The sequence below is a fragment of the Ammospiza caudacuta genome, chromosome 1 (assembly GCF_027887145.1).
Source record: "Ammospiza caudacuta isolate bAmmCau1 chromosome 1, bAmmCau1.pri, whole genome shotgun sequence".
NCBI classification, from domain to species: Eukaryota; Metazoa; Chordata; class Aves; order Passeriformes; family Passerellidae; genus Ammospiza; species Ammospiza caudacuta.
In genome coordinates this window covers 85,290,855-85,315,679 of record NC_080593.1, presented here as the reverse complement: position 1 = coordinate 85,315,679, position 24,825 = coordinate 85,290,855, and the positions used below count along the sequence as shown (strand labels likewise).

Below are 24,825 nucleotides of genomic sequence, written 5' to 3'. Positions count from 1 at the left end.
CCTAAAGACCTACTAAAATAGTGACACCAATATTTTTAGGTGTAGCAATAATCATGTGTTTCACTTCAGTGATTCCCTGCTTGTGTAGCAGAGCCCAGCAGAAGGATGGCATGCCAGTGAAGTCAGAAATCTCGTGCTAGCTTTTCTGCTTAATCTTATCCTTCGCACACATGAGCAGCAGTCCTGTGATATGAAGGCAGTGTCTCAAATCAAGTGTATTTTAAAATAGATAATCACTTAAACATTCAACATGCTTTAAAATAAACCTAAGTTGTGGATGTTGTGAATAATATTTTATTAGCTTTCCCAGACATTCATGCAAAAAGAAATTTTAGTTCACAAGAATGCAAATTTCAGCATGAACTTGGTGCCAGACTGCAGATCTCAGTGGATGTACCTCTGTATGTGGAAATAACCATCAGAATTATTTGGTGGCAAGTGTAATGCGAGCTTTAACCATCAACCAATAGACCATAATTGTTACTGAGTGCATTAAAACAGTGTTTCCCAGGAGAGTGGGAATACTTAGAGTATACCTGACCTGCTCATATTCCAAAATATTTCTGCAGAAACCATTCAGTGACTAATCAAAGTAACACTTTCTCAGCATTTCAGTGCTTGCTTTTGCCTAATTGTCTGCATCCTTAAAATGAGTAGTTTGCTGCACATAGTTCAAAGCATGTGCATGCACATTTATCAATATGTACAAAATTCTGTTTAGAAAAGTGTTTGTGAATTATGAGTTAGAAGTAGGGAGCACAGGTAATATTCTATCTCCTACTAAAGTAGTTTTATTAGCATATAAATGATAGCTAAATCTCTATATACATTTTTTTGAAAGTTTATTTTATAATGGTTCTTAAATTAAAACCACAAAATAATTTAGGTTGCTTACTTTTAGTAAGATAAACCTAGAGATGATGATCCTTATGGGTCCTTTCCAATATGGGATATTCTGTGATTCTATGCTTCTGTAACTTTTTTCCAGTAGAAGTGGGAAGGAAAAATAATACATTATATATACAATTTATGTATTAATGAAAACCCAGATGGTGGAAACATTTAATCTCTTAATTTAATTTGAAATTGGGAAAATAATAACATCAAAGGGAAACCTCTCAGGCACTTGGTTTCATGCAAAATAATTGGACTTTTAAATTAGCTGTTTAATTTATTTCCTTCAATTATTTTTTTAGGTAATAAGGAAAATATCTGGATGCATATTGATGCAGCCTATGCGGGAAGTGCTTTCATCTGCCCTGAATTCAGGCATCTTTTAAATGGAGTGGAGGTGAATGAGTGTTTTTTCTCTAGCAGCCTGCTGAAACCTTGCTCTTTTATAGAATTTGTGTGTTTTTTATGCAGCCAAGATTAATGTCTCTTCCAGAATCTCTGAGTAAGCTGCACCTCGGTTTGCACTACAAATCCCTGTACATTCGATTACATTACTTAAATTTGTAAATTTTTAATGGTTTATACTGGGGCTCTATGAGTACCCCTCTATAAGAAGTTTGTCATTCAGAATAACAAGTAGTACTGAATCAACAAACAAAAAAGAGGAACTTTTCCCCAAATATCGCTAAAGACATATTTGTAACATCCTACATTACACAAAAATGAGGAAAAAATAATTTTGACAAATTAATGAGCTCATTATGTCTGGTTTTCTTCTTACATCCATAAATTCATATAGTATAGAGCCAGCAGCTGTATCTCAAACAGACAGGGTTTAATAACCAAGAGGCATAAATGAAATATTCCCCTAACAGCACTGCTGTTCCTTTTCCGCTGCCTTGCTGAGCTACTTGGCATTCAGTTGCTTAGATAAGAGTACTTCAATTTCCTGCTGCTCCCCTCACTCAGATAAGTCCTTGTCTTCCACGCCAGTGCAGAAAATATTACTGTTTGGTAAAGCCAGAAGTTTAAACACAGCACTGATAGGCAGTGAGTAATGAAGAAGAGGCAGGAAAACCCCCTCACAAATAAAGCATTTCTTTTTGTCTCCTTTTTATCAGCAAATGAAGCTTGTTGTAATTTCCTGTGGGGGAATATTTTTTAAATTATTGTTATTGGTTCCTAAAGGAAATGAAACAGCATCCCTTGTCTGGGCCAGCGTTTGTCATAAAAGTAAATATTTGACAACCATGAATAGGTTTCTTACTTTACATAGTGCAGGGTGATAGCAAGATAGATGGATAGATAGATGAGTAGAGAGACAGGCAGATCATCTTCTCTTATTAGAGCATTAGTTAGTTGTTTACAAGTGACAGGGAAGGTTATGAGAAGCAAATGAGAACAGAAAAGTGCAATATGGAATAGTCAGACCTTGTTGCTGCTGGGTCCCCATCCCCAGCTTTTTAAGGCTAGTGCCTTCTGCCTTTCTTAAAACATAAAACATGGATGAAACCTTTCTAAAATCTTTACCTACCTGGGTTTCTTGTGATGTCCCACCTAAACATGTCAAGTAAACCAGGCATGGCATATGGTGTATAAATGTGTATTTATTGCAAGTGCTTACTTTTTGGTGGTTTTTCTTTTGATTTAGATGAAACAATAATTCTAGTGAAAGAAAAGACCCCGTAAAAAAAAAAAGAAAAAAAGAAGAAATATTTCCTCCTAGTCAGTTGTAATTTTTTGAAGGAATATGATGTGCAGATTCTGAATTACATGTATAGTTTATTGGTATATATGAATTTTGTGTGTATTAATTTCATATCCTTGGAAGTAGAAAGCATAGGGATTTGTTATTGGAAAATGTGATATGAACCCCAGTGAATGTTTCTGAGTATGCAAATTTATTTATTTATGTATTTATTTATTTATTTATTTATTTATTTATTTAAGATCACAATAATATATACACTTTTCCATAACATATGTAGCAAGAAAGTATAATTGTAAACAAATGTTCAAAATGTTGATAATACCACTAGCCTTACTCCATATCTAACGTGAATTCCACTCCCAAAATAAATGAAGATTTAACTCCAACAGTTACTAAATAAGGTGACATCAATATGAACATTATAAAGACCTGATTCACGAATTGATTTATAGTTATACAGACAATTTGACAAAGTCCTATCATTATCACATGATTTCTCTTTTGTAATTCTGTTTTTATTTATCCATTCTCAGTTTGCAGATTCATTTAACTTTAATCCTCACAAATGGCTCCTAGTGAATTTTGACTGCTCTGCAATGTGGTAAGTATTTCAGTACAGGGAAACATTACAAGAAACAAAAATGAGGTTTTATTAGTCTTCCTTTCTATGAGAAGACATTTCTTTATATTTTTCAACTGAAATGAGGAGAACTGCATAGCTTTAAATATTATAAATTATTTACAGAATTCAGACTTCCATTTAATCCAAATTTCACAAACACAAAGTTCTGAAAGAGACCTGAACTCTGTATTGTGTTCCAAAAAGACAGAGAAGTCCCCAAAAGTCTGAAGATTTATACTTGCTCCATTTTGGGACTGTTTAAAACATAAATAAAAAACCTTATTTTAAGCATAGCAGTGCAATGAACAGCATGCTAAACAGGTTTTTTTTTTCTTTCTTTCTTTCTTTCTTTCTTTCTTTCTTTCTTTCTTTCTTTCTTTCTTTCTTTCTTTCTTTCTTTCTTTCTTTCTTTCTTTCTTTCTTTCTTTCTTTCTTTCTTTCTTTCTTTCTTTCTTTCTTTCTTTCTTTCTTTCTTTCTTTCTTTCTTTCTTTCTTTCTTTCTTTCTTTCTTTCTTTCTTTCTTTCTTTCTTTCTTTCTTTCTTTCTTTCTTTCTTTCTTTCTTTCTTTCTTTCTTTCTTTCTTTCTTTCTTTCTTTCTTTCTTTCTTTCTTTCTTTCTTTCTTTCTTTCTTTCTTTCTTTCTTTCTTTCTTTCTTTCTTTCTTTCTTTCTTTCTTTCTTTCTTTCTTTCTTTCTTTCTTTCTTTCTTTCTTTCTTTCTTTCTTTCTTTCTTTCTTTCTTTCTTTCTTCCTTTTCTTTTCCATAACATTTCTTTTGGTTTGATTCTTTTAAAAGCCGTTCTAAAAATGTTGAAGATTTGGCTGATGAAAAGCAGCTGATTTCAAAAAGGCCTATTTATGCAATTTTGTACTGACTTTCAATTTTCCCAGATGACAGCCCAGATATTTTCATATTAAATGATGCTGAAATAGAAACCCATAGACATACTTTCAAACAAAACAAAGTATTATGGCAGTAATAATAGCATGGGTTTGTTAAAAACGTTCCATGGGTGATCCGATTTTGTCCCAAACAAAATGATTACCAGCATCACAATTAATGATACTTGTTAGCAAAACAGCTATTCAACAAATGCAGACCATTTATCAAAAATGAAAACATTAATTTCAGTCATAAAAGAACAAAATTTACAAAAGAGAAAAAAGAAGACTCCAAAATATCATCCAGAAATAGGTCACCTATTTAAAAGAGGAATAAATGTAAGACAGTGATCACTCAGTTGCTTTTGGTTAACCTTCATCTCTTTTAATTTCCCTGGCAAAGTTGGTAAAGTTGGTAAATAAATATATTACCTGAAAAGGTAATATATTATTTTTTCAGGTATTATATTATGGTTTTTACTTTAATATTTCAGCTGATGTAGGCATTTTGAATCTTCCCACACATAGTGTTTTTTTCTTTTCCTTAGGGTAGGTGGCTTACATTTAGACCCTAATTTATCAGTAGTGGCAGCACCCCATAACATGCTGTGTCTCTGGATGTTGGGAAGTGGCGAGAGGAGGAAACAAACTCCTTTGCTAGTTCCTCCCATCTTTTTTTCATCACTCAAAGATATTGTTAGAAACATAGCCACTTGCAAATTAGACAATACACTATCATTTTCTTTAATGTTTGTAGAACAATGAGGAACCACAGTCCAGTCCCTAACAATTTAGTTTCTCATTAATTCTGCTGTCCCTGAAAACCCTGTGGAACTACGTTAAAGGCATTTTATCTGGCTTTCCAATAAAACAAGTTATATACAATCACACTGTGAGTTCCCATCTCAGGTGACTTTACGTTATTCCTAGTAAAGCTTAGACTTTAGACTTAGGGAAATACTTTTTTCTGCATTTTGTTTCTTGTTGGGTTTTTATTTTTTATTTTTAGATAAGACATTGCATAACATGCTTATTTTCATAGGTAGGAAGATTGCAGTAAAAGGACTCTGAAGAGACCTTGCCACATCTCCCTACTCAAAGTAAAAGTTTCACAACTATAGCCACTCAGGCTTCAGGTCAGCTAGGCATTTCTGTATAGGGCTTATTCACTTAACACACAATAAATATATGCTTAAGCTCTTTGACTTGAAGCCAAGTCCATTGTCCAGCAAGCTAATTTTAAGACCCACATCCAAAATCCACCTGTTTTACCTAATGTAATAATCCCTGAGGAGGTGAAAAGTAATAATAAAGGATGAAAGATGGTAAGAAAAAGTAACTGTGAAGAATACATTCTCTTAGGATCCATGAAAAGTATTAAGTAAGATACTGTGGTAGTATGGAAAGAGGAGTTCAGTAAACATCGAACACCATTTCAGAACCAAAGTAATCTGTGCATCCATTGATGACCAGACTTCAAAATAACTCAGACTCCTCAGCATTTTCCCTAATAAACACTTGCATTTCTTTTCTCTGCAAGCTGATTAAAATAATCTACCCATTAGATCTGTAATGTAATTATGTAACTACTCAGTGCAATATGTGGCACTGATGTAGTTTCAGATTTGGAGACAATTTCATTATAAACCTTTTGTAAAATATTCTCAGAATTCCTGATGTACAGAAAAGAGCAGTCAATTTCCTATAAAAAGGAATTTAATAAAGCCAGTCCAAGAAGGATATATTTTCTGTATTCAGATATCAGAGTCCTTTAGAGACTTTCTTTTGAACCTACAGTCAGTTTTGCCTGACTTGTTTAAATTATGCTGTGGAATATTATAAAATAGGACTAAGTGTCTTCATTCAGAGAGAGTGAAAATAATAATCTTGCAAAGTCTTGGTATTTTTGACTTTTATTACTGTTTTCGGGGTTTAAGTGTTAACTTTTGATTGGGAAGGGTGTTTCTGTAACTGGAAGAAGGTGCCTACAGGAAATACTTATCTGTAGATCATAGAACACAGAATAGTTTGGGTTGAAAGGGAACTTAAAGGTCATCTACTTCCAACCCCACTGTTATGGGCAGGGACACCTTCCATTAGCCCAAGTTTGCTCAAAGCCCCAACCAGCCTGGTCTTGAAGAGTGCTTGAAATGAAATTGTATTTCACTTCCCAGCTCCAGCTGAACAAACTTGAACAATCTACTTGAACATAAACTGAAATTTTCCTGGTGGTTCATTATATGAGGTCACCTTTTTATCTTTCATTTAAAATGCACAAAACAGAGCAAGGCAGTTAAAAGCTGCAGATGTGCAATTCAAGTAAGTCACTTCTCACAGATTTTCACTACTTATTTCACCAGGAGTTTTGTTTTGCATTTTGTATTATGAACACTTAATCTGTGCTACTTAGGCTAGGTCTTGGTCTATTAGCATAACCTCCAGCCTTAAAAAATTTGTAGTTTACCAGCATAATTTGTGAAAAACATATTCACAGGATCACAGATTCATTAGGGTTGGAAGGGACTTCTGGAGATATCTAGCCCTATGGTTTTCGTCTTGAGAGGTGGTCAAGGAACATCTTTTAGGCTGGTGGAAGAAAGGAACATCTTTCAGGCTCTGCCTCAGAGCCCTTTAACAGAGAGCCACCCACTACAGTCACTCAACTTTTCTTTTTACAGTAACCACCACATGGCTCCTGATGTAGGCTCACCTTGTTTGCCTTGCTCACAAACATCTTTAGATCTCTAACAAATCATACCTGATTTTGCTCTGAATGTTGGAGGGTGGAGGTTGGTTGGAGCCCTGCTTTTTTTTTGATCACCAGGGTCCAAGGTGTCTCAGTGTTATCCCCTGGAGGTGGATGGTTCTGGAGCCACATATCTACTTCTGTTTGAGTCCCTCCACTACCACACAGCCTGTTATCTGTGTCTTGTAATGCAGCCATTTGACAACAGGTCATCCACCCGTGCACACCTTGTGCAGGTACCAGCCTTTTCTCCAGAAGTGTCTGGGTATCCATTGCAAGCTACCAGCAGCACTGACACCTCCTTCCTTACCAGTTCCATCTGAGTGGCAGCATCAGACTTCTCAGGGGCTGCCTCACTCACCCTGGGTCTGGCTCCAAGGTGGGGGCCCCCCATTGTGGCAGAGACCTTGAGCACTGAGCACTCTGGTCTGGATCTCTTTAGGACTTGCCTGAGGTGTGGACCTGCTTGCAGAATGGAGCAGCACCCTTCCTGCATTCCCTGCCTACAGAAACTTCATTTTCGTGTGTTCTAAGCTAGATGTTGCTACAAAATAGTTGCCCTTCCCATTGTTTAATACAGCATCTTACAGGAGAAGAAATAAAGTGCTCACAAAACATCTTAAGATGTTGCTTATAACTTGGATTAGCTGCATTGAGAATGAACTACTGAAACACAAATATACCAAAGTAATCAAATACTTCAAATAAACTACAGTAGAACAACATAAAATCTGTTAAAAATATTTATCCTAATTAAACCTTTTTTAAATCATTGTTTTCTTCCTTTTGTCCACAGGACATTTTTAGCAATAATTAGGTTATTCACTGTTTTTATTTTATCTGAAAATCTGTCACTATTTTTCATATGCCTAAGTTTACTTATTTTCAGCCATGTACTTCCCTTACCTGAAGGCAAATACTTACCTGTTGGCCTTGATACTTCCCTGACCATTAGAGAGATGAAGGCTTTTTATTTGTTTGAAAAAGAAGTTTTATGACCACAGTCTAGATGTGAATGAGAATGGGAGTATGTACTGGCCTGTGAATTTATACATACACACTAAAATATTGGAAATTAGATTTTTACTTAGAAATTTACAATTCTACAATAAACAATTAAAAATAGAAAAAAATTCCGGACTTTAGTCTTTTAGAGTATCCCTGTTTTGATATAATTTTTGCTTAATTTGTAATATATTTATAGGCATAATATAATGATGTAGCAGTCTTTCCCTTTTTGATTTATGGTTTCTTCTTCTGCCTCTATAAACCCCAACATTTGTGGAGGTGAGTCAGTCTTACTGAGCATGCACCACGAACCAGAAAAATCTCGTTATTAATCGCTGGCAGAACAAAGTTTATTCTCTCTAATAGGGACACACTGGCTTTTGAACGTCAGTCCAGTCACACCACCCCTCAGCTGACAATAGTAAGTTACACTTCTCAGTGTGACATTGTGCTGTAGAATGTCTGTCAGGAATTGTGTCGTGGATCCAGCTGGTGGCAGGGTGGTACAAGAGGGGAGTCAGAGTCAGAGCTGGGGCTTGTCCCTTCCAGGGGCTGCTCTTGCTGCTTCCACAGCAGCATGGGGAGACAGTGGCCAGCGCCCCCAAAGCCTCAGCGCGGCTCTGCGTGATGTTTAGGAAGCAACAGCTCTTCCCACGCAGCTTTGTACTGCAGTAATTTCAAGACAACTTCTGTTGACTGCAAACATTAACATTGCTTCAGCTAGTCTCACATTCTGGTGTGAGTGTCTATCACCATAAAAAGATCCTCTATGTCTGTTTCTTGTCTGTTTTTAAATATGCAGTCGTGCAGTCATGCTGCCCGTTCCTGCTGAGCCTTACACTTAACTGCTTGTAAGTACAGTACTGATATGGCTGTGAAAAAGCACTGAAAATGGCACAGGCTGTGCTCAGGAAATATGCCAGTTTAAACACATTCAATTTGACTTCACTTCTTGTGGAAATTTAATCCCTTAAGTCTTTATTCTTAAATTTCTCAATTTGATTTCTTTCTTTTTTTATACAGGGTGAAAAAAAGATCAGATTTAATAGGTGCCTTTAAATTAGAACCTCTTTACCTGCAGCATCACCATCAGGAGTCTGGTAATTTTATCATTAAATGAGATTATTATTATTTTGTTTGCACTCTGATATTTAATGGAAAGAAAAAAGGACTTAAGATGAAAACAGCAATTCTTAAACTACCCAAGTTGTTTAGGAGGCCGTTTCCATTTTCTGAGCACTCTAGGGAGCTTAGCTCATTAAAGTGCAAATACATGTCTAGTGAGATTTTAGTTAGTTAAAAGCAGTACAAGGAAAGTAATTTCATAAAGCATTATGCATTACTACTTTTGTATTGGGATTTCCCCAGTTGCAGACTTACCACTGATTGATTGCAGGAGTGTTGAGAAAATTCTCATTATCTTTTGGCTGTCAGATAATCGTATTATTGGGTGTTGTGTAACAAGTCCCCTAACCTGTCTCCCCAGCACATCTTTCTCCAGAATGATTTCAGGATCTGATTTGGTTTCAGAGTTTCTAAGGCCTGTGACTTTTTTTCTTAGTTATTCATGCAAGCTCTGATTCAAATTTTTCAGAAACACATGTGAGGAAAAAAACACTCTCAGAAACTACAAAGAAGGGGTGAACTGTGTTTGCTGTCTGTGCTCTGCTTTTGAGTGATAGCTTTCTGGGACCTTATGCTGTGGCCCTCATGCTCTTACACTGGCTGTAGGGAAAGGCAGAAAGAGCAGACTATCTGTTTCATACAAAATGCTCATGAAAGCTCTTTGCAAAATGCACACAAAGAATTAAAAAATCTCAGACTCTGTACAAAGCTCCTTAATGGATTAGTGATGGTCCTTGCACATACCTAGCAACTGCAGAGTGGTATTTGCCCTCCTGAAGCCCATTTTTACACATCTGGGTATTAACTGAATAATTGTGAAGAAGGTCACAGCAGTGCAGAGTCAACATGTGGTGGAAGTTCCCTCATAACTTGCTGAATCATCTGTAGATGGACTTACCATATACTCAACCTCATTGTTTTCCTGGAATTTCTGGTGCTGATCTGTGTTCAGAAGTGTATCCTGATATGGCTATGAACTCATTGACATTTAAATTAATACCATCCAGAATTCCACAATTCACTAAAAAGCCCTAGGAAAAATGGACTCATGTACCTTAATCCTGAACTGGCATAAACCTTGCATCTTATTCCTTTCCTCCATTTCCAAGGAATGCAAACATAGAACAGTGCAATAAACAGGAACATGCAGTAATTCTGGACCTGATGTTCACCCTCTAAAGGCTCAAATTATTAAGAAAAAAGATATACCTTTTTTTTTTTTTTGCCTTTTCTAATAGAATATACAAGTTACACTTAAGGCACTAGCCTTTAATTAACATACACATTAAAAATATTTATCTTCAGGTGAAAAAATTCCAGCCTTAACTAAAATGAAAATATGTTCTTGGGACAACTGATAATGCTGATACAAGAACTTTTGGTCTTACCTGGGTTAAATAACACCTGAAGAAAACCAAACCTTTCTTAAAAACAGGTAGTTTCAGTAAAGCCACCTAGTTGACCTAAAAACTTTGTCACCCAGTCGGAGAAAGAGTTTTTTAGCCTTCATCTTGTCTTCAGAAGTGGAATAGCATGTTAGATGATCTAACATACTGATTTCAAAGGAGATAAAGTGATTACTAGCAGTCTAGGGATGCCATTTTTTTTTCTATGCTCCTTTCCCATGTGATATCAATTTTCTAAGAAGTTGGACAACACTTTCCAAATGCAAAAGCCTCTGGTTAAACTTCCAACCCTCACTTACTCCTTCAATAAACACAGTCAAATTTGCTACACGAAGGTGCTGCAGTCCCCATTGACTCCTGTGTGATTTATGGGATGTCAGCACTCCTGAAAATACGACTTGCCAAATGGAGGGTCTTGAATTCTCAGTATTCTCAGGTCTGAGAATTCCTATCCTGGTTTACTAAATAATAAAGTAGTATTTCTGAATTCACTTATCTCTCACTCAAGAATTTAAATGAGCGGAAAAATATATCTATCCGTGAGCAATTACTCTTATTAACCATATGGCAATTATATGTGTCCCCAAGGGGAGAGTCTTTATTTTGTCATTAATTATAATTTTTATGTGATTTGCATCACCACACCAGAAAGATTATACTAGCTTGCCTGGCAACCCAGGATATAGGTCAAATCCTCATGGCAGTGTTAGAAGAGTGCAGCTTTATACTCTATTGTGAGCACCACATAGTCTCCCACAATGCAATTCCTCCTGGTTAAATACAGATGTAAGACTAAGGCTTGTAATCAAGGAATCAAGCACTAATCATTGATTACATTCTGCTTCACAGCTTGTGAAAGGCGTTGTTGTGGATCATTAGACATAGCCCCTTACAGGAGCGTAGGATTATTTATCTGTCACCAGTTGCTTTACTCTCTTTGCTACCAGTCTTGCAGCTATCAAACAGAAATGGCTGCTACAAAGCAGAAGAATGTGAATGTTATCAATTTTCCTCGTTACCAAGCAGAGACAACCACATTCATTTCCAGAAGACCAGAAACAAGTTGATGATTGTTGGTTGTTTTGTGGATTTGGGGTATTTTACCACCTGGAGACCAACATAGTGACAGGTTAAAGAACCTAATGTCCTTCTATTACAGGGACAGAAGGACCATGTTTTTTCCTGTGTTTTGGCTGCAAATGAGAGAACATTGGCAAGAGAGCTTGTAACACAGAAAAAAGTTGTTTGGTTTTTTCCCCTGGAAAATATAAAGGCTGAAAATTATGTAAATGGCATATACTGGTCAAATTCAGAAGCTACAGTTCAACCTTCCAGTTAACATTTTAACAATTCCAGGAACATTTAGCATTTTCCCAAGGAATCCAAGTACATACTCTCCTATGAAGCTTATACCCCAATGCAGAGAAATTAAACAAATAAGCTAAGCAGATGCTTCCTAGAGAAGTGCTTTAAATATTACATCAGTTTAATGTCTCTTACTGGCTTACAGCAAGTAACTGACTGAGTTCAAGTTTACTGTGAAATCAGTTGAATTCCTTGATTCAAAGAAAAGTCAGGTGAATCCTGACACTGTGTGCTTACATAAAAGGACAGCTGATAATGCCCTCTGCTTGCCTTCCTGGACTGCTTAGTCCATCTGTGTAAGCGACTTTCACTCCATCAAAAGAAAAACCATAAAAAATTGCAGAATACTATTCTCCAAGCAGGGACAGGTCAAATTCTGAGTCAATTTTCTAGTCACTTATTATATATTCTGTAGAATTAGCAACAAATATATGCATGAATATAAAAGGTGGATTATTTCAAAGAGTCTTACCAGTTCACTAGGGTAAAGGCAATGACATTTCACAGCAGAGAATGAGTTATGAGTATGAGGTGAGTCTGGGGATTCTGCAAACTGTTTAAACCAAAATTAATAATAGGTATTTTATCTGCTGCTTGTTTTCTCTACAGGAAGAAAATAAACATAATATTTGATCTGTCATCTCCATAGTATCTGCAGTATAACAGAAAGGAAAATAATGTTTCTTCTGTAAACTGTTTGTCAGTAGCATATTTTGACTAGCTAAGGAACGAAGGTTATTGCAAGCCCCTTCATTTCACATGCAGCCAAGTACCCAGCTAGATATTTAGTGCTCCTGTTGACACTGATGATGCAGAAATTTGCAGCAGATGTAAAGGATAGATAAGATACAGCTTTTTCAATAACATTAGAATGGTTGAAGTCTTTGGCTGTTGTGATGATGATGCAATGTGAATGTTTTTTCTTTAATTTCCAGGTCTTGTCACAGATTATCGGGTAAGTATGAATATAATTAACACTATTACTTGTCTGTACTGATATTTTTAGGGCTTTATTTTCCATTACTGCCATAAACTTCCAAACTTTATGTTTCTTTACAAGAAGGATGCAGCTTGCTAAATTTTTTAACAAATTGAAATTTGGGTTTTTTTCTGTTTTTTGAAAAAAGAATGTTTAAAGGCAGAAATTGTCTTGCATGTGCAATATCTTTAGATTTAGGCAGTACAAAGAAATTTTCTAAAGTTGTGGGTTTGGTGATTTATTTCTTTGACATAGTGAATAACACAATTTTAAAAAAATTAAAAGCATCTCTATTTCAATCTTTTACCATAGAAACACTGTTGTTTTGAAATGGAAAATGTGCCTGTCTTTGTAGATGCTAGCCCCACAACTTTAAACGAGCCAATGTACATGAGTTTCTCAGATACTTGTTTTTCTAAAGCCTTTGAGGAAAATTCAGGATGCACAAAGAAAATTTGATTTGCCTCATGACCCTTCCGTTCTGACTCCAACCTCCTTTGCCAATTTTAAGTTGAAAATTCTGAGTATTAAACGGCATTAATAAACAGGGATTAATAAACCAGGAATAGATATTTCTTCTATTATTTGTTCCACCTCCAGCACCTGCCCATAGGATGTGGCCATGTGGGTCACTTCAAAACCATACTTTGTGCTGTGTCACTGCAGTGGTGGCCTCTGACACGGGCTCTCCTTTCTCTCTGGGTTGCAGCACTGGCAGATCCCCCTGGGCAGGAGGTTCCGCTCCCTGAAGCTCTGGTTCGTGCTGAGGATGTACGGCGTCAGGGGGCTGCAGGAGCACATCCGCAAGGTGACTGGGAATCTCCTTCTTGGGTACCCTCTGGTGGGATGGCAAGGGAAGGTGAGCTGCCTGGCTGCTCCCCATGACTTCTGTGCACACATCAGAAGGCACAGGAAGCAGTTTGGGGCAGCTCAGTTCGACAAGGGTGCTGCTCGTTTGCCCCATGTAAGGTCAGCATTTCGTATCATGGCCGGAGCAAAGGTGCCATTCATTTTGTGCTCATCTTTAGGAAAGAAACATCTCAGAATTTGGACCTTCTACAGTGTGGAACCACAGTTCCCTCTCAAATTAAGCCAAAACACATAGATGGTTTTATTTTGTGGAAACACATGGATGTTCATTGCTTCTTTATTTTATTAATATGCATGCATTGATAGGATGTTTAGATTATGATTAAGGAATACAGTGACTTATTTGGCATGTCTACCTCTGCTGTTGCTTTTTTTCCTGTCTAAAATATATTTTTGTTAAAGAAAGAATGCGCACAATTTACAGTCTGTTGATACTGTTATAAGTACTAAGTTTATTCTTGATGAAGAAAGGAGGGGTTTTTAATCACTAAAAACACATGTGGCACCCCTCTAAATTATATATATACTTCCTCTGTAGCAGTAAAGTCAAATTCAAGCATACCTTTCCACCTTTATGGAGTTCAGGGAAACCTCTAGTGAGGGGAGATCCATGACTTGGCTCTAAATATTTACAAAAATATCCATTAGCTAAGGGCCTAGCCTTATTCCTTGCAGACACACATTCCTTTCAGTTTTGGTACTAAACAGAAGAATTCCTAAGAAAATCTTTGGAAGACTCATATCAATTGCACGGCCTTTTGTCAAGCTGCTTTCCACAGATCAGTATTTACATTCAAAAAATTCCCTCTTTCCCTGTTTCCCACATATCTTCCTGCTTGTCCTGCCAAAAGCTGCTTGTCTTCATAGAATCATAGCTGAGGACCAAGCACTGATATTTTCTGTGACAATTCAGTTCAGGAAGGGTAAGCAGATGAATCTTTTCTTAAAGATAATGACTCCAAAGTAAAACCCTTGTATGTTTCCTCGTTTGTAAAGGTGGTTCAGACAGCTAAGATTTCCAAGGGCTTGTTGAAATGAGTGTGTTTGGTTTATATTTCTAAGGACTAAATTTTTCTTCAGTACAGATATAAAAATAACATATGAAAAGACAAGAGGTATAATTAGGTGAAGAATTTTTCTCACTGTATAAATCTTGAAATTGGAACCATTAAATTAATTTCTCCTCTTACCTCCTTACCCACTCCTAATGAATGCTGGTTCAGTGGGTTCCAAAGCATCTTAAAATAAACCTAATTTATATCTCCAGCAAGCCTCTGTTGAACTTAAATTTCAAAAAATAATTGCATTTCATTTGTTCCATAGCAGAATCTAAGGTATCTCTTGTGAGTTTTCAGATATTTTGATAAAATTATATCACTAGCTGGAAAATAAAAATTAAAAATGTGTTTCTTATCTTGTACTTTTTCCCATCTTCTCAGAAATTATCATGAGCTCCAGGTAGATTGTGATGACTTTTCTTTTGGTAGAGTAGTAATGAAGTATCTAAACCAGACTGACATTGGTTTAAATTTTCAAGCCTATAGACAAGTTTCCAAATGAAAAAATAATTTGGAATTTAGCTTCGCTTGTTAGCTGAATTTTAACATTGCTCATCCCCATGCCTGGCCTTGAGAAGCTGTTTTCTTTTTAAACATGTTGTAGCATCTTGCAAATAATTATATTCCCACTGCTGGCCAAGGCAGTCGCAGGCAGTTCCTGCTCCGGGGCTGGTACTGTCTCCTGTGGACTTGGGACTTGTAGCTGGGTTTTAAGGGAAGCTCTGCACATGCCAGAATTATTTCTGGAGATGCATTTGAGTGAGTGATAGAGTGGACATAGGTGGAACGAGAAGAGACCTAGGGACAGTGACAAAGGCAGGTATTGCAACCTTCCAGTGGAGAACTCCAGAGGGCTGGAGCTGGGGAAGCAGGAAGAACTGCTCTCTCTGTCTCTTGTGTTACTGAGGAGCTGCCTCAAGGAAAGGGTGACAGAGTCGGGCGGAAGAGTGGAGGTTTGAAGCTGCTCCTTGGGCTGGAATCTGGGAAAGGAGGTGCCTAAGTTTGCTCCTAAGTCATGGAAAACTCTAGGAAGATCTGTGCAGTGTTTATAGGTTTCTAGTTAGGCTTCTTTTGTGCAGCCTGGTGTTACTTACAAAGGGATTTGAGATTTTCAAGAGTGAAGAGCCTCTGACATGATATAGAGGGGAAAAACACTGTAGATCCTTAAGAACCCACCCTATTTGTTGTGTGGTAGCAAGTTTCTGTGTGGGAGACCAAAGATGTCTGTAACTATCTCTTCAAAAACTTCTTTTTCTTGATGTAAACTGTCACAAAAATTATTTTTACCTCCCTTTTGTTAGTATGTTTTAAGAAATATATGTTTGTTGTGTTTGCAGCCTTAAGGTCTACATCAAAATAACCGGATAACCACTGCAATTTGGCACTTGCTTGAGGAGGGCATTTAGGAAGTAAAATATTCCCAGGAGATGAGAATGTGTGACTTGGATTTAGATTCAGTAACTTTTTTTGCTTTCCAAACATTCCAGTTATGCACTCTTTTCACACACAGCATGTCATATTAATCTATTGCAAAGTATAGGTTTTAAAGCAGTGGTAAAGGGGAGGATTGTCATCTTTGAAGGATGTGGGGAAAGACAAATACAAATTTTGGAGTTAAGTCCTAAAGCCACAGAGGAGATGTAAAAAGAGGGCAAACTCAACAACAACAGTCTTCTGGACTGATGCCAACCACTCAGAGTCTGTATAAATGTGAAATCCAAACGGCCCATTTGCAAATGGCTCATTTGCAAACTGCTTGACCATCTCTTTATTATTCCTTTGTTGGTTTAAGTCCTCTCAAGGGAATCCTCCTTAGGAGCAGAAGTAATCAGTGTACTGAGGATAATGAATGCCATTAAAAATTAACAGTAGAGTCCAAGAAACTGGAACTGTAAAGAACAGCAATACTAGAGATTGAACTGGAGAGTGGCACAGTCCAAGTGGCTGTTAAGAAGACTCTTGTGACAGCATTTCCCTTCAGTGTAGTGGGATGCAGGCTAAAGCAGGCAAAGAAGTGAAATTTATAGGAGAAAAAGTATGAAGTGATCAAGACTAGGGCAGTATGTTTATCTGCATATACACAGTAGCGTACTCTGATGCTTCAGAGAAGCTCCCCGCAATCAAAAGCTATTTTAGCTCTTGAAGGCGTTGCTCAAAAATTATAATTCAGCTTGAACACTTCAATGCAGAAGCATTTAAATTTAAATTTATATTTATATTCATAATTATAGCTATTTACTCACAGGAACTGTGAGTAAATAGCTATAGTTATTTACATACATAGGAAAATACAGATTTTTTTAAATAGGGACCACATCTTAGTGCCTCACAAGTTTACTGCTCCCATTACTGATTATGTAAGACATTTCCCTTAATCCAGAATAACCAAATTAATTAGATCCCTAGTTTCCTTTCTCACTTTTCTGGAGAAGAGCAAAGGTTACGTACCTGAGATAATAGTGACACATAAGAAGGCTCTTTATTTCAAGCTAAATTGCACTGCAAACACTGGGGCTGTTATTCTGTTCCTATATACCAAGATACTTCAGGACACAAACACAGTCCATGTGATTCCACTCTGAGAATGCACCTGATGGAGGGATTGCTCAAATGGTAGTTTTAGAAACAGTACGTGAGTTGGTTTGCTTATGTTCACACTTTTGTTAAATCAAATAACAGCTCTAATAAAATAATTTTGAAAAGTTAAATATTTGAATGCCAACTTCAAGTTAATGCTAGGGACACAGCTTGACACACAGATGTCAAAATCAAAAGCACTTGAGGATTAAGATATCCATAGGTCAGCCTTGGTATGTACACATTCAGCAGAAAACTGAGAACAGCCTGTCAGTCTTTTACTTCTCCTTCTTTCCTATTCTGAGTTTCAGTGCCAGCAGTTTTATTTTCACAGTGTACCTGGCTGTTTTGAAAAGCTGAAGCATTAAAGCCACACATGTCCTCCTGTCAATTATTGCCATGCTCACATCCAGAGCGTGGGTACAGCTTTTGGACTTAGAGAGGCACATGTGACACCTGAATGCCCTGCAGTTTCACAGAACTTGAACTTCCAGGCTTAATAATATCTAACTCTACTGCTGCAGCAATCAATGTAAGAGCAATTCAGGATAACAGCTTACAGTTCAAAGGTGCAGGGCCTTGGCTAACTGTATTTAGGCAAAGCTATACACGTGAAACTCCACTTAAATCCCCTCTTTCTCTTATTCCAGTTCAGTAAAACCTAACACGCTTGGTGCCCCCCAGTGTCTTTACCAATTATTGCTGTTTGTTAAGACTTGCTGTGAATGTAGGTATTTGTATCCAGACATGAAGGCAAAATACCTCCAGAATTTTGGTTTGTGACTTACTTAAAATTTTTCTATTTACCCTTGCTTTTATTTCTTTCAAATTCCTGAAAAATCATTTCATTCAAGAAGTGGACATAAGTACCTGCTATAAAATGCACAGCTTGGGTCTGGAGTTTTCTAGTACAAAGTCCTCACAGTAAGCCAGATCTTAAATGTTTACTTTATTCAATTGTTACCCAGAAAAAATTTGATGAAATTCAGCTGGTGATTACATTCAGCTGGACAGTTGTAAAATTCTTATCTCATTGAGCATGATTTGTTTTATGGCTTTGTTTTCCAAGACATGCTACATGCAGTGCAGAATTTTGTGGAGCTGTGTAAAAGACATGTTTGGTTAAAGCTACAGAACATGAGGATAGGAGGAGACAGTAAAAGACCATTGCAACTCCTGTGCCTATTCCACATATGTTTTTCATGCAGTTATTATGCATACAAGTATCTGCACGTATGCAGATAGTTCTGGTTGGATTTCACAGCAGTAAATTCATGCTCTGTGTATTAGCACAACATTCAAATGCCTTGGAAGGGATTGGGAATTTATTGGTCTCATTCCTGACTCAAAGAGCTTTCAGGCTCATTTTAGAGGGAGTTGATAAATGGGTGTAACAAACAGCAGAGCAGAAGTGGTAACAACTGGCTGGTTACATAGGGTACCAGTAAGCCCAATATGAAGGTTTTGAAGAAATATTTTGATTCAATTTAAACTATGTTTTTCTATTTCAAGAAATAAAAAACCACCAGAAAGCTATGATTAAGATTACAAAATGTGTTGGCTTTTTTTCTTCTTTTTTTTTCCTTTTCTGTAGTTTCTGTTTTGCCTTGTCCTTTTGGAAGAAGTTACTGTGAGATGATACATTCCACATTTAACCTTGACCCAAAGTAATATGTTTCATTTTTGTTTAATAGCCATCCTTGAACTTACAAAAAGTCGAAGTGCAAAAGCATGGGCTTAGTTGTTTATTTTTGTAAAATTATTTGCAGTCCTAAATATATAAAAATGAAAAAATCTTTAAACATGACTTTTAGGTGTTTCAGATAATTTTTGGTATAGACTGGCTATTGCATGAAGACAAACTATAATTAAAATGGCAGGTTTCTGTTGTTGCCTTACCTTTTTTAGTTGGTAGTTTGGTTGTATTTTTTGGCTTTTTCTAGAATAGCGAACACTAAGCTAATGATATAGCTAGCAGGAGGGGGACTGGATAGGGTATTGCAGGTACCTGATAAGGATATGTGCTGGTTTTTTGAAAGTGCTTTTAAATTAATTTTCTCTTTGAAAGAAAACAAAGAAAAACATGGTATGAGCATGCCAGTATCACTGACTAATGATAATACTTCCCAGCTGGTTTTTAGCATGTCTGTTGGTTTTTCCCTTTTTATTTGAATTTTGGTTTCATCTGCTTCAAAATAATTGCTCCAGCTTGGTGCCCAGTGTCATCCTTTTTTTGCCTCAGTAACTTCTCAACAGGTTTGCTGAGATTTGCTGTCCATTTTCTTGATTATACTGCCATCAACTTTTTTTCAACTGAACCTGAGCACCCAGGTCAGAATAGTGAGCAAGTTCTCCCTTTCTTCACAGATTTCTCATATTAAGTGGGCTATTCTAAAAAGTGTATATTTCCAGCTCAATTTTCACTGAAATTGTGACAATTTTTCCCCTGTATATCTGTGCACTTCCCCCTTTCCCTCTAATGACTTCTGGATTCTTTTGCCATTCCCAGCCTAAACTAACAGTGGTATAAAACGTAAAGGAGAATTATTAAAATTATTTACTGCTAATGTGGTATCATATCAAATTGTGCTGAAGTGTCTCAAGAAGTAGACCAGCACTGCCTAAGACAGACTGAGATCCTAATACAGCAATGGCTCCATATGGTCTCTGGGAGTCATAAATGGGATGGAAGTTAACACAAACAGATGGCAATATGTGAATATTATCACAGAGCAGCAGAAGGAACAGAGCAAAGGAATGGAAAATACTTCAGCACACCTTTTCTCTTGGTGAATCAAATGTATTCAATGTAGATACTCTTTCTCTTCTCAGCACATTAGGCTGTCGCATCAGTTTGAACACTTAGTCCTTCAGGATGAAAGGTTTGAGATCTGTGCCGAGGTTGTTTTGGGACTGGTCTGCTTCCGGCTGAAGGTAAGGCAGCTGAAATCTCCTATTTCTTCTCTCATGGTTTATAGCAACTCCAGAACCTGCAGCTGAATACAGCCTTTGCAGTTGATTACTTTTTAATGAAAGTGAGCTTGTTTAGAACAAAGCAGATGAAAGAAAAAAAAGCTTTAGACAATTTTGTTCAAATTGAATCAAAAGCTTAAGAGAAATTAAAGCATAATAAGGTATGGAAACATACAGTCAAGGCAAACAAATGTTTAAACTAGTCATATAAAATGACTTACATTCTATGTGTGAGGAGCTTTGATAAAGATGACTGTTTTAGTATATTTCCCTAGACTGCTGAATATGGTGAGTGTGTATTACTTGTTTCTTGTCAAGTTAATTTTTTATGTGTATATATTTCATATTCAGTTTTATTTTAAAAATAATAAGATAAAAATCAGAGAACGAAACACTTTTCTTTAAAGACTGTTTTTTCACCTATAAAATTTGATGGTAAAACTGGGAAAATTGAAGTAAGATGTGTTTAAGAACAGGTTACATGGGAGGCCAGCTTTCCTGGTCTGCTTTTTATTGCTGAACATGATTCTTTTGCCTTGTTTGGCCTTTTATTGCCCAAAATCTCTCAAAGTGCCAAGTTCATTGATGTGGAGACCTTGCCCAACAGAAATTAGAAAATTCATTCTGTACTTAGAAAATAAAAGCTGCAGTAGTTGGGAGAGCTCATTTGTTTCAATCAGCCATTAAAAGGGGATCAGTGTCTCAGTTTAGGTAAAGAAGTCATTTTCTAGAAGAGCTTGCAGCTAAAGCCTCTGCAGAGGACTGGATTGTAACCCTGGATCTGACCACCAAGCAACAATACCAACAACAGCACTAGTGTTTTCTAGTTAACATGATACCTAAATGAGCTTTTCGCTTTTCTGAAGGCTTCCAAGCACATCTTTTCTCCTTCTGGGTAGTTTATTTTCAACAAATTCTTTTCTCAGTCATTCAGTTGCTCCAGTTACCTGAGTTTGATGCAAATGGCTGAGGAAGCTAACAAGTAAATAATAAAGTAATGGCAAGTTCACCTGGAATAGGAAAATGGTTTTGTTTGAATTTATAATGTTTAAACCAAAATTTTAAAAGACCCTGTTTTTAAGGGATCAGACATATTACAAATGTAGTTTTTTCAGTCAATGGAAACATGAATATAGTCTCTTTCCTAACAATAACATTTAAAAGATGTTGAGGGATAGATTCTGTGGCTTTTATTGCTCAATAACAAAATGCTGGTTGCAGTCTGCTCTCTCACATGGAACAAGCAAACACTAGTTTTGCAGATCCAGACACAGCTGTTAGTCAGTGCTCTACATTTACTTTGAAGGAACAGTTCTGGTGAAATAGAGCATAGCAACACAGGAATTGTCACTTTTGATCAGACCAGTAGTTCATCTACATTTGTTCTCCTGTCCCTCATGATTCAGAGGAAGAAATTGCATCTAAAGGGAAAGACAATTTTACAATAGGAGGTAAATATTGGACCTTTAGCAAAGAAACCTTTGGACAAGTTGTAGAATAAAGGCCTGATTCCACTGAAAACCAGTGTTAAAAGAGCAGTGTTGATCCAAAAAAATGAAAAAAAAAAACTTAGCAAGCTTTCAAATTAGGAGGGTTTTATAGCTATTTTAACAGCTTTATTTGCCGTTTATATCACTCCTTCAAAAATCATTCTATCATTTTTATAATTCATAAAATCATATAATTCATACATCTTAGAAGCAGGGCATTTGTAACTTTTATGTAGTTGCAGTAGTATTCAGGGTCAGGGGACATGAACTACATAATACTGCACAGCTGTAAAAGTATGATTTTTTTTTCTTACTTCCTTTGTTCTTGAGAAGCCCTTTTAATTTTTTTTGCTTAGCTGTAACTTTTAATTTTTTGCCTTTCACACTGTTGAGCAAATGGACTAATTACCTATGACTTTCATATTATAATTATTTCATCAAATATGTCATGCCAAAGGGTTAGTTTTAGGCCTCCTTGTCATGACTGCAGATGAATACAAGTCAAGCTAGTAATTTCTCCAAGGGGGTGAGAATGCTGTCTTCTTGAAGCTCACAGACTCAATCAAAGCTGCCTTCTCAAAGCTCTGGGAGAGGATTAGTCACTACCAACTTCAATTTGACTTGACACCTGAGTGCCACAGCAGCCCTAAGGTGGAGCTGTGAGAGCAGAACAGAAGAAAGATAAATTAATCTTTCTCCCTCCTCCTGCCAACTTAACATCATGTAACTGCTTGTATTGCCTGAAAGTCAGCGCTGTGCATTTGATGTTAAAAGCAAGGACTGTCATTTTAATAATGCATTGCCTTTGATAAGAAAGCAGGACATCATTGTCAGCAGTGACTGACCTGTAATAGCTGGGGACTTACAAAACACCAAAGTTGGTCCATTTTCTTAGCTAGGAGCATTTCAGTCACATAAATATCTCCTAGAAGAGTAAGGCTAAGCCATGAATTTAGGACTACACACCAAATTCATCATAACTTGTGCTAAGACAGAACAAAGTTTTGACATGGGTTCAACTCTTAATTCTTAATATGATCTAAAAATGTGAGAATCATACATTCTTCCTTGCTGCCAGTAGGAAACTGTCTGCCTTATGTAAGCAGGAAAGTCACAATTGGATTTTGGAGAAGGTGTTTTCTGGTCAGGATGCCGAACAGAGGGATTTGTCCATTTGCAATTCTTTTTCCACAGACTGTGCTCAGTAAGGGGGCACTGCAGTAAAAATGCAGATGCTCCCAGAATCTCTTGCAATTGTGTGTTGCCACCAGTGTAACAGATGGAGTAAAGGTTGCACACTACCTAAGATACTTCCTCTGAGGGCTTCTGTGGTGGGCAACTCCTATAGAATTGAGGCAAATACTTTTTTAGGGTTTCCACTGATCATATGAAACCTAATTATGCCAGGGATATATTACCTTAAAAGTTTTTTAATTAAGGGTAAGATTTCATATTCAAAAGAATCTCTCACAGCAGCCACGCTTAAGTGAGGAAAGTTAGCATAGCTCACTGCAAAACTTCCTCCCATGTTTGTTTGATTAGATCCAAGAAGAGTGTAATAACACAGATACAATAATGAATGCTTTTAACATAGCTCACGACCTTAGGTCACAAAAAGGCAGTCAGCTATCACAAATCCCCCAGTGTGAGCACTGTTTCTAAACTGAAGGTAATCCCTAAATCTCTTTGTGGCCCAAAACTTCTCTCTCAAATCATCATCATTTTGTGACCCTTGAAGGCAAAGCACTGAGAGATGAGACGGTGACTGCCTGTTACTGGTGCTACTTGAGCTTGGCTGCTTGGTGGGATTTACATTTTCCAGAATTGTTTCTGAAATTCATTGCCATATCCATTGAATTACAATGATTTCAGGGCTCAAATGAACTAAATGAGGCACTTCTAAAAAGCATAAATGATGCCAAGAAGATCCATCTGGTCCCGTGCCACCTGCGAGAGAAGTTTGTGCTACGTTTTGCTGTTTGTTCCCGCACAGTGGAATCCACCCACATCAAGTTTGCCTGGCAGCACATCTCACAGCTGGCAACTGATCTTCTGAAAACTTGGGAGCACAACCACCACCAGCAGTAACAGCAGTGAAGTATAAGTGGAGATGAGGTAATTAACTGGCTTTCTCTGTGTTGCCAAGTTTTATTTTAGTTGCAGGTGGGAAAGTCAAACTATGAAGAAAGAAAGTACAAAACCTGTTGTTATATAGCCCAGCTGCAGTAGCAAAATCCTTGCCAGCAAGTTGAGTTGTAACCATAGCCATTCCTCCTCTGTACTGTAGTTTCATCTTGCCTGTTTCCAGGATGCACATAGCCAAGGAGAATTGAACTGTCATTTGCTACCAGTTTGTAGCCAAGAGCATTTGTTCTAACAAGTAATGGAAATGGAAGGGTTGGTGCTCCCTCCACTGTCCCCATTCACCTCTAGCACACTCCCCCCTTTCTTCAGAGAGGTCTTATAACCAATTAATTTAACATTACTATGACTGCAGGAAGAACCCAAGTTGGGGAAGTTTAGTTCAGGTTCTAAATATCTTGGTATCTGAATAGGCATGCACAAATGTTGCCAGGATTTGGGGCACTATTGTGTCATGATACACTTGCTGCAGAAATTTTGTAAATGAACAAAGGACAAAGAACCTTCAAGACTTCCTTCACTGCATAGCCAGACTTAGGAGAATGAGCTTTAACTGATTACTAATCATCCTTCTGGCAGGTTCTCTATTTTCCCCTAAATGGTTTGCTTTTCAAACTGCAGTTTTGTCAAATTCCAGCAAATAGGTTATGCTGGCTATTGGTTTCCAGACTGATCATTCATAATGAGGTCCCTGAAAAGCTCCTCCTAAAGAGTTTTGGCAAAAGCTATGTGCTACCTGGTATTCTGTATTTTTAATCAAGGTATTATCAGCAGTGATTACTTGAAAATAGTCTGTAAGATATGTTCTGCAAAACTGAGCTGTGATTTGTTTTTATGGCTACCATTTTGATTACTTCGTGGTGTAATAAATCTTTGACAAAATGTGCTAAGAAATGTGATGTCAAAAATATCACTTTTAGTTTCTCAAATTAGCTAGCAATTGAGAAAGCAAGTGACAATAAAAATAGGAAGTAAGAGAA

The 24,825-nt window shown here is 36.9% G+C and overlaps 1 protein-coding gene across 5 annotated transcripts in view; it reads left to right on the top strand.

Annotated features, from left to right (window-relative positions):
• The window catches only part of DDC (dopa decarboxylase), a 47,158-nt gene extending 23,268 nt beyond the window's left edge, over positions 1 to 23,890 (top strand). For all 5 annotated transcript variants that reach the window (XM_058810685.1, XM_058810665.1, XM_058810658.1 and 2 more), the window contains 7 exons: positions 1,197 to 1,291; positions 3,139 to 3,206; positions 8,884 to 8,960; positions 12,692 to 12,711; positions 13,445 to 13,543; positions 20,073 to 20,174; positions 23,576 to 23,890. In XM_058810685.1, coding sequence (XP_058666668.1) covers positions 1,197 to 1,291; positions 3,139 to 3,206; positions 8,884 to 8,960; positions 12,692 to 12,711; positions 13,445 to 13,543; positions 20,073 to 20,174; positions 23,576 to 23,791 — 677 coding nt within the window. In that variant the 3' untranslated portion in view covers positions 23,792 to 23,890. The remainder of the gene's footprint in view (positions 1 to 1,196; positions 1,292 to 3,138; positions 3,207 to 8,883; positions 8,961 to 12,691; positions 12,712 to 13,444; positions 13,544 to 20,072; positions 20,175 to 23,575) is intronic.
• Positions 23,891 to 24,825: the final 935 nt, after the last annotated feature.